Source organism: Eurypyga helias, unplaced genomic scaffold (genome assembly GCF_000690775.1).
Source record: "Eurypyga helias isolate BGI_N326 unplaced genomic scaffold, ASM69077v1 scaffold3286, whole genome shotgun sequence".
Lineage (NCBI taxonomy): Eukaryota > Metazoa > Chordata > Aves > Eurypygiformes > Eurypygidae > Eurypyga > Eurypyga helias.
The window spans coordinates 24,843-35,394 of record NW_010254484.1 but is presented as its reverse complement, the minus strand read 5'-3'; the positions used below and the strand labels follow the sequence as shown (position 1 = coordinate 35,394).

The window sequence follows — 10,552 nt, the reverse complement described above, 5'->3', positions numbered from 1 at the left end:
TCAAGTCTCGGCCGAGGCGGCTTCAGGCTGAGCCTCTCCGCCCGCCGTGGTCGCGTGTAGGTGACTTGGAGCGTTTCATCAGCTCTTTGTGGACGAGCGTTAAAAACCCCAAGCCTGCGAGCGGATAGTAAGCGTCTGTGTAGAGAATAACTTACACTGACAGCTAATCTTGCCGTATGTGGGGAACGGAAATTGGAATTGGAAATCTGTCAGCGGTAAGACTGTAACGCGTTCCAGTGAATGATTTTTTTGTTACCGGTAAAGAACTGAGTACGTATCTCAAATTGAGTCCAGCTTTCAGTAGTTCACATGCGTTTTCCAAGGCGCGTGAAGGAGGTGTATCTCAAAGACTGAGTGAATAAACTTTCCGTTACATTTGGTGATAACATTTTTTCCCCCAATAGCGGTGTTTATGGGCAGCTTTTCATTGTCACTTGCCTTGACTATTTGGTCCCGACAGGCAGAATTCCCTCATGGACTGCAGTCAAGTTCATACTGCTTAGTAGAGGAGATGAGCAGGACTGAAGTAGTAAATTTTGGGGGGTTTTACTTTTGAAACTTGGCAAGAAAAGTAAGCCGGGAGTTGAATTTGATGCAGACCAAATATTTTTCCTATGTATCTGGGTATTCAGTGTTGTCCAGTGTTCCTGGAAACTTACTTCAGATGTTAATGAATAAACAGAAGTCTTACCGAGATGATGTTTAGAAACATTAATTATAATTCTGTTTTCCTTTCGAGTGTTTTTATTTTCATGTGAAAAATGCCAGTCCTTTCTGATAAGTTTTAATTGCCACATGTTACTAAATGTTGATTGGAACTAGAAAACTAAGGCTGTGTCTGTAGTATATATATGTATTCCTCTCTTTGGCCTTCTAGTTTCTAGGCATTTCTGTGTTAGGAAGTAGTCAATTATGCATTTATTTTGTTACAGGCTGGTGATTAATTTTTACTTCACTTCTGCATCAAGCTCTATTTGTATGAAAATTAGTTCATTAAGTTTATGAGCAAGATTTTACGTTGTGTTAAATAAAAACTTTGTGATACATTATGACAAATAGGCAACACATTTTATCTAAGTGTGTTTTGCAAATTTATTTGATTATTTTCTAGCAGGAGATTCAAACATAGTGTTCCAGAGTTTTGGGTTATAATGGCTTTCAAAATTTTGAGTCTAGTTGACATGATTTTTTTTTTTAACACTTAATTAAATTTGCTGACAGAGGAAAAGGCACTGCCCTGCAATTTCAGTTTCCTCTTTTTTTTTTTCTTCTAATTTTTCATCTAGTTCAGGAACTGTTGTGCCTGCACCAACTGAAGTGCCTGTTAGAAGTTATTTAGGCACTTGAGCAGGTTGTATTTCAGAGTGATGAGCCATTGATTTTAATAAATTAGGAGATTCAGCATTTAAAAAATCTCCTGGGAGCATGTATGTGCATCGTGTTTCAGTTTGAGTTACTTTATTTTACTTATTGTTATTTTGCTATGTTGATTAAAAAAATTGCAGTCCTCAGTCATTAATGGGCTTATTCTGAAATCTTTTATATATATTAAAAAATGGAAGAAAGTCACCTGGTTTTGTGTTTAAAACAACTTACACTTGTTTTGCTGTGGTCCTAGGCTGTGTGCTTCACAGCAGTCTAGGAACAAGGTTTAATGGAGGTGTTTTATAGCTTGTAAAAGGCTCCAGGCTGCTGAGTGATGACACATCTTAGTATGTATGCTTTCGTGTGTGGGGAAGCTCTTACATTACCTTTATTGCTATATTCTGGGTATCAGATGCCAGTTAGATTTTGCACTAGCTTGTTGAATATAACCAAGGGCAGTAACTCTGAAATAAATGCCCATGGTCCAGGCTCTTAATCTCACCTGAGATGGGGAGACTGGCAGGACCCAACGGCTTGTAAAATCCAGGTCGTTGGCTTTAACGGCATGTCTTCCCCGAAGCGTTCCAAAATAGTAAGGCCTTCCCAGGATGGCACACCTAATGTGAGAGGGTTATACGAGCAACACGGCGCTTCTCGAATAAAATAACTTCTGTGAGTGGAATCAGCTGTACAGCCGCAGCTCTGCTTTTTTAACTGCACAAACAGCAGAGGTGTGTGACAGCACAGCGGTGCCAGTCAAGAGTTGCGCCTTGACATACCACCATAAAAACAAAGTTGTTAACTGTTCTTTCTGAAAAAGATGGTTTCAAACGCTTTCCTGTCATCCTTGTACTCTCCTTTGCATCCGTGCAGTGCTTCATTGTTTCATGTTGGTTGTAAGCTTTTTTTTTAAGCTTACAATTAATTTTAAGGTAATTTGTTATGATACAACAGATGTATTTTCTAATGCACTTACTACAATGAGATTCAAATACAATAGAGTAGTTTGGGTGCTGTTGCGTTATAGATCCATGTTATTCTTCCCTCACATCTACATTTTTCAGTACTTTAGTTGAGAGTCTTGCTTTGCTGAATAATAAGACAGGTAACATTTGTATCCTGGAGAGGAAAATAGCTAAATTTATGGAGGGGAAAACCAGGTGTCATAAATATTGTGGAACTGTGATCAGACTCCATTTCTTGATACTGAGATCAGCTTGTATTTCTGTAAATGTAGCTCCTTCAGTTGACCCTCCTGCGGCTGGAGTGGGATTCATCCTGTCAAAATGTGTTTGGGAGTTAGGATCTTGGCTGAGTAATAAGGGGGAGAACGGGCGTGTTGGATGTGGCCTGCTTGGGAAATTTTGAAAAGCAACCAAACAAATACTGTATTCTTTTTTCCTAGGAAGCTTAGGGTTTTTTTTTGTAGAACAATTTGCCTGCATCCAAAATGAACACAATGGCAAATTTTATTCAATCTAAAACTTGAGTGGAAGGAAAACAGCATTTGGCTGGAAAGGTCTAACAACCTTTAACTAAGGATAATTATTTTACTAGGAATCTGCATACGTCCAGGAATGCACAGGGGGTTTTCATTCAGAGAGGACTCTGGCAGTTGTAGAAAGCAGGGCTTTGTACATTATTGTATGTGTAACGGTAACAAATAGAAGAGACTTTTTTTTCCTCCTTGCATTATCTTGCCCTCCCAGCTGCCACATGACGTGATAAAGAGCATGTTCTTCTGCATAGTTTAATAATATCCCTTCCTCTGAAAGTAGTTAGAAGTTTCAGGTATTTTCCTTAAATTTATTTATATTTTGCTTTTTTTAACCTGAAGCCTGGTGTGTAAAATTATACTGATGTTCATTGTCATGTCTATGTGCATTGCTAAGTTTTTTCTTCTCTCGACTTCGATGGTGTAGTTGAACAGGTTGGTGCATGGAGACTATTAATGAACTTTTAATATGTTTTGGAACGGAGTATTTGAAATCCATTGTTTTGTTTTGGTTTTTTTTTTAATCTTTTATATAAGTATTGCTGCTGAGCAGATCAGCAATCCCATATGTCTGTCTATAAAAATGGACATCTGATAATACTGAAAATTGGAAGGAGGGAAGGATGTGCCTGAGGAAGGATGTGCAGTGAAATAGAACAGATGGGAATATGGGAACTTGACCTGAAAGTCATTTGGGGGATACGAGGGGGCACAGGGTAGCGAACACTCCCTGTAGTAGGGGCTGCTGTGGCGTACATTGGGGTGCTGGCTGTGATGCTGTGTGGGTTTTCTGTTCTGCCTGTGAGATGTGTTTTACCAAAACAAGCCAAATGTGAGCGTATCTTAGCCATTGTTAAACATAACTCCAGTTAGGTTTATATTGGTCATATGGGTGACAGTTTAGTCTGTTTATACCAGAATATTTTCACCTTTTTGCTCACATTCCTCTGCTCTTTCCTGTTCATCTTTTGGTTTCTTGCCTTGCAATCTCAGCAAAATGAAGAGTGGGACTTGAATCCTACCATCAGGTATCTTCTCTGTTACAGTCAGTTTATAAAAATCCCACATCCGCATTAGATCAGCACAGTATGTCTGGAACAGTACGTAACATACTCCAGGGAGAAGCTTCTAAGTGTAGATTTGACCTTGTGCAAATGTGTTTAATCCCCGTTGTTTGTTTGCATTTATGGTATTTAAACTACTACCAACAGTCATGACACTTCAGTGATGCGACTTTTATGTGCAATCAGTACTAGACATCTGTTTCATCCTTTAGAGTATATGGAATCATATCCAAAAATACATTAAAAAGACATAATGGTGCGGAGTCAGGCATTCAAAAATTAGGAAATGCCAGAATTAAAGTACCCTGCATAATTCGGAAATAAACAGGACTTGCTCCTTAGAAGCAGCAGGTTATTGCTTTAATCTGTTGCGTTAAGATTCAAGTATGCTTTTCCTTTGTAGTCTTAAACCTATTGGGCAGGAGTTGTGGTGAGGGAAAGTGGAGTCTCAGTCTGCCCGCAGGATGTGCAGAGGGTGACAGGCCAAGCCTCAGTCCCACTGGCTGGGGCAGTTCTAATAATGCCGTGATGGCCGGAGGAATTACAAGTGGAGTAAATCGTTCACCTTGTCTAATTCTTTATTTCTTCACTGAGACTTGCTTTTTAGCAGGCGTTCAGTAGAGGGTTGAAACCTCCGGTCTTCCAGGCTCAAGAATAAAATAATAAGAAGTTTTCCTGTGTATCTTGTGCAAATCTTTTAATCTGTCGTATTCCTCTCCTAGCCCCATGACAGTTTATGGCTTGAGTCAAGTACGCCGGCCATCTCCTGCAGTAACGGAAACTAGATCTGCTGGTGTTTTGATATAAGTTGGTTCTGTGGTGCTGTTTGTCTCATACATCAGTCAGAAAAGAACTTTGGGGTCAAAAGCTACAAAATATTTGTAAAATGAGTACACTCAGGAAGAGCAGTAATTAGCTGCTTTCCAGGAGCTGCTGGAGCATCAGTTGTGTAATCCCATGTACTAGGAACATACAGTAACAAAAATTCAGAGTTAAATACCCAAATTTCAATTTTGACAGTAACCAAGGTTTTTTCTTGCAAGGCCAAGCAGGAGGGAATGGTACGGCTCAGAGCAGCTCCAGCCGCGTTCCCTTAGGAGAAGCCTAAGTATAGTAGTGAGGAGTGTTTCATCAGCCCCATAACTTCTCTTTGGCACGGTGTCTTCAGTCTTTCATCGTCATCAGGCGTTGGGGTATAAATGCTGGGTGAAGGTGCTGAGGGTTTCAGTGTACTGACTGCACTCTTAGGAGACGGGAACTCGGGCTCATTAATTATCAGTTTGACCCATACTTACACGCCCTCTGACTGGTGGAGCAGGTGGTATTGAGTAACTTTCCTGAATTGGGCAACACTGCTGCCCTTTATGTTGGTTGTACAACTGAATGTGGTGTTGGATCCTAGGTCCTTCCTGGCTGCCACAGTACTGGTTGCCATTAGGAGTGCTTACTCCTCCTCTTGCATGTTGGTGGGAACTTTTATCCAAACTAACCATGCCTTTGCAGTGATTCCATTAGTTTGCAGTAACTTGGGATGTGCTGAGGCATCTTGAAGTCCTTCTCCTTTTCCAATATATTTTGTTTACGAAACTCACTGTTCATACAGAGAGCATGTAGCTCAGATGGAATAGTCTGTGCTGGTGTGAAACGGTGAAGTTAGGAGTACCTACAACCAAGTGCCTTAGGAATGCAGCTCCTTCATTTAACCCGGGTCTCGGAAGCATCAGTGCGGTTCACCCCGGCTGCTACGTGCATAATGTATGATGATTACTCTTTCTCTGTTAGGTTATGTCATATAATGGGAAGGTTTGAAATGAGTGGGTCCCATGTGGTGATTTGGGGGGGAATGATCTTAATTTTCTTAAAAATTACTGACTAATTTATAACTTAGGGTGTGTGTTTTGAGAACAAAGGAAAGTTTAAGGCAAGTTATAAAATATATGATGGTGCTGCTGTTTGTCAAGGTTAACAATATCCTTTTTTATGACCAAGTCCTATTTTTTTTTATCATTTTATTTTCCTTTTTGACACTTGTTCTTTGCCTTGGGCTGCTAAGCAGTTTTTGTTATTTTGCTCTGTGGGTAGTGATTTTTATATAGTGCGAGGTGTGTGGTTACTACTGCAACAGAGCAGTGAAAGGTTTGTTATTGAATGTGCCAGAGATGATGTGGCACCATCTTTGCTTGCTACAAGAGAGGTCCTGCCAGCCAGTCCATCCAGGAAGACAAATGATACCTTGCAAGTCTCATGGAAAATGACCTGTTTTCAGTATAACGTGCAGCTTGCAGCAGTTGGCGCCTAGCAGTGTATCTATTCCAGGTGCATGGGTGGATATGTGAATATCCAGCATCCTCTGTCCTGCCTACCTAAAACCTGTAGTTAGCCATGCTCTGATTTCTGATGGTCCCAGTGCTGCCCAGCCCAGAGCTGCAGCTCTGGGGTCTGTAAGACAAGCTAAGAGGAATTGGAAATGGCAGAGCCTATAAGCATAAGAATAGCAATTCATAATGAAAACCAGAACAAAAGAATATTTGAAAGAAGTCAGAAGACCACCTGGGAGAAAATTTAAACAAGAGAAAAAGGAAAACTTTGGGATTTCATGGTATGAAAGAAACAAAGTCTGAGAGCTGGGCTTCAGGGAAGGGAAAGGTTCATTGTCACTTGGCATTTTTAATGGTTGAATGTGATTTATTTCACAGCTGCTCCCCTCCGGTTTTCCTTTTCTGTGGTCAGTTGTTAAAAAACAACGCTGTTTGCTTTGTTTTCATGTTGTGATTGTTTACATGAGCTGGATGAAGATTCTCTGAATGTGAAGGGCATGTTCTGCATGACTCCATTTTCACTCCTCTCCCCTTTTTTTATTCTGCAGATTCCACCAATCTGCAAGCAAAGATCATGGCACAGTCCGGGGGGAGATTATTCAAGGCCGCTCTTAGGGGCCTCAGAGGTAGGTATAAATTTTCTCTTCTTGCAGATCAGAGGAAACTCACACCCTTGGAGCATCTTTCCATTTAGTCTGCTGTTTGGTTTTTGTTTATTTTTGGTTTTTAATTTCACTATTTACACTTTTGAAGTGCAGCAAGTTAAATCATAGAATCATGAAATGGTTTGGGTTGGAAGGGACCTTAAAGATCATCCAGTTCCAACCCCCCTGCCATGGGCAGGGACACCTTGCACTAGACCAGGTTGCTCAAAGCCACATCCAGCCTGGCCTTGGACACTTCCAGGGATGGGGCATCCACAATATCTCTGGGCAACCTGTCCCAGTGTCTCACCACCCTTTCTGTGAAGAATGTATTCCTGATACCTAATCTAAACCTCCCTGTTTTCAACTTAAACCCGTTACCCCTTGTTCTGTCACTACAGGCCCTTGTAAAAAGTCCCCTCCCAGCTTAAATGGCACGTTATGGTTCTGCCTGTAGGAAAGGATATAACTCTGCTTAGAAGCTTCAGACTGTTGCACTCTCCTCAAGAAGTCTTCCTGAATCTCTAGAAACTAATGGCAGTGCAGTAACTTACAAAGAATTCTCAGAAACATGTTTTGTGTGTTGATACTTAGATTCATGTAGAAAATACCCACTACATAGAAAGCTGTGAGTTTTCCTTGAGTATTTAGTGCTTTATTACGTCAAAATTCTACTTAGTTTGTGAAATATCAAGAAATGTGGAAATTTATTATCATCATTCTGAGTGCCAGGGTGTCAGGCTGTTATTCCTCTGAGGTCTGCTTGCCTTAACACTAACATGAGGAAGATTCAGTTTTTACTGTTCGTGGAGTAATTATGACACATTTCTAAGTAACATGCTCTGCTTAAATGAAGCTAGGAAATGTATTTGTTTTGGTTTATTTTATTGCACAAATAACCACTTGTAGAACTGACTTAAGCGGGTAAAATCTTTTGAGAGTCATTGGGACTTCAAAGCGTAAAATGACTTAAATGGGGTTTTATAGTGTTTTTCTTTAAAATATGGAAAGTGAATTTTTGATTTGGGGAGCCCTGAGGTCTGCTATCAAACCATAAACATAAAATGAGATTCCTAAAGAGCTTTCACATAACTTGAACCCACAAATTGTCAACGTACAGCAAATCTTTTAAACAAAATGCACTCTTTTTGCAAAGCTTTAACACATCCGTTGTTTCTGGCAGGCACTTTGACATTGGAGAAACTCGTAGTGGTAGTGAGTTACTAGTTTTTAGTTCATCTACATGCCTTAATAAATCCAGAATTTTTCTCTGTATGTATTTAGCAGGGAATCTTGGCCTCATGCTAAGAAAAATGAGTTTTGTTTTTTTTTTTTAAAAAAGCAGGTGTTTCCCTAGCTGCATCTGTACGTGGATTGCAGTAGTGGCTCTGGGCTGGGGTCACTTGTACCTGTCATATGGCATGAGTAGGCCAATCTCATCCTGACAGGAAAGAGAAGTGTGAAGCAGATTTATCTGTTTTGCCCCCAAGTAAAGTCACTTTTTACAAACATAGAGTACTGTTGCTTAAGTATGTTCCACTTCACGTATTAATGTGCCTGAGCACAGTTATCCTCCAAAACTTCAATTTGTTTTCTGTGTTCTTTAGTCCACTTCTCAGTTTCTAGGTGTCCTTTTAACTGAAATATTTAACGCTGTTACCTTTACCTCCTGTCAGCTTGGAATGTGCTCTTTACAATGCGAGGTTTATAGTCCCTTTCTTACTATTGTTGCCTTAAGGAAGGCAAGGTTTTTAGGGAGAGGCGATAGCTTTTATTAAAGCAAGCTGATACAGTTGGAGGATGAGAGGGGGAAAACAGACCAGTAGTTTTTTCTGTTGGCTTTCACATGCATGTTTCCTGAGGTTCTTGCAAATTGACTTCTCATTTTCACACAGATCCTCCCGAGGTGGCGACTGATAGAAAAGAGAACGTGTTGGCATGGTCATGCAGGTGGCGGGCTTCACACAGATCCGAAGGAAGGGGTAAGAAAGTACTTTAATTAGTATTGCTTTTTGAATAAAATACGTGATCAGCTTCCCAAGAACAAGAACAACAAAATAGCTGAAGACCCCAAGCAACCACTTGTGAAAAGCTGTCTTGGTAGATACGTGAACGCTGTGGTGAAGTAGATGCTGTTTAGCTGTCGGTGTAGGCTCACTAGCTCTTAAATCACGCAGTGTTTGTAATAACAGTTGAAGAACTTCAGCACCACTTTATGAAGAATGCTGTCTTAGTGTTGCTCCTTTGAAACTGGCCTGTGTTATGTTAGGTTTTTTTTTTTATGGAGAGTATGTTCCATTGTAATTTATTGTGGTTTGTTCTGGTTGGTGACTGATCTTTCTGTGTGACTTGACATTTGGGGTAGTAGATACCAGTTTGTGGATACCAGTTAGTGCCTCAGCTGGTAAAATTGCACTTGAAGGTGGGTGGGGGAGAGAAGTAATGAAGCTGCGTGTATTTTTACTTGTGTGTAATGTTAATGCATCTGATATATTTTGACTTTATGTTCAGGAAGCAAATGTTAAAATAAGTATGATAGGTATGTAAGGAAAAGCAGTATCTTTTATTAGACCCAATGATTACAGTTAGAAAATGAAGCAGGCTTTTGGTTAAAACAACACAATGTAAACTTCGCATGATTATAATTGCAAAATTAAAGCTCTTGAGTTTACGTAACAAATTTTCTTACTGCTTCTGCAAACTAATATCTGATGCTTTGTGTATTTGCAGAACAATTCTGCATGATGATTAGAACTTGTAGCATTAAAACTCGCCAGAAATATGTTAAGCCACAAATTTTTATGCCAGCTGATACTTCTTTGGTCTGCTAGGCAGTGTAAATATTCCAGTAGCATTCTCCACTCACGTGTTACTTGTAGCTGTTCCTCTGTAAACCATCTCCTGATTTCTTCCTTCCATTAAATGTAGTAATAGTGTAGTTAATATGGGACACTGTCAGTTAAGGCTGCTGTCTGATTAAACAACTATCAGCTGTTAAGGATCATCCAGGAGAAAGCTGAAAGAACCAGCCGTAGATGAGGTGAAATGTGTGAAGAGAGGAAAAACACAGTGTAACATGGGATGCAAAAGCCAAGAGGTTCTTAGCAAGAACCAAGGGAAGGAAATCTGATGTTACAAGCGCAGTTCTTGTGCCTGTGCGTGCGCACACTTGTATTTAGTGCACTTAATTTAGCATGTGAGAATTTTTTCCCCCCAAGGATTATGCTTGTAGGAAAACTGCAGATGATATACATGCCAGCTATATTACACCTTTCTCTCTTCCAGTTCTTTTTTTGACAAACCAGCCTGTTCATTCTGGAAACTGGCTTTGGGACTGATGTTTTAAATTGCCCCTTTTCTAGCAGCTTCATAGGATACAGAACTGAATACTAGGGATAAACAGAGTGTGATGGGCATGTTATCTTCACCTCACAAGTAACTAGGGGAGAAGCTTACACATCGGGTTATTCTCAAAATAGTTTTTGACTTGCAGCAGTGGCTGATGTGCTGAATGGTGAAACTGAAAACAGTATTGTTCTTTATCACCTTTGGGGTTTTTTTTGTGTTGGCCTTTTGTACACAGAATAGACAGGGATAGACTGTGGTGCCTGGCTTGTTGCTAAGCAGACATATATTACTTTCTTATGGAAAGGCTGATAGTCACAA

At 40.1% G+C, this 10,552-nt stretch overlaps 1 protein-coding gene across 1 annotated transcript in view; it reads left to right on the top strand.

Annotated features, from left to right (window-relative positions):
• Positions 1-176: 176 nt before the first annotated feature.
• The window catches only part of ABCB7 (ATP-binding cassette, sub-family B (MDR/TAP), member 7), a gene marked incomplete at its 3' end in the record, with an annotated part of 34,166 nt that continues 23,790 nt past the window's right edge, over positions 177-10,552 (top strand). The window contains exons 1-3 of the mRNA XM_010152980.1: positions 177-215; positions 6,791-6,868; positions 8,782-8,868. Coding sequence (XP_010151282.1) covers positions 177-215; positions 6,791-6,868; positions 8,782-8,868 — 204 coding nt within the window. The remainder of the gene's footprint in view (positions 216-6,790; positions 6,869-8,781; positions 8,869-10,552) is intronic.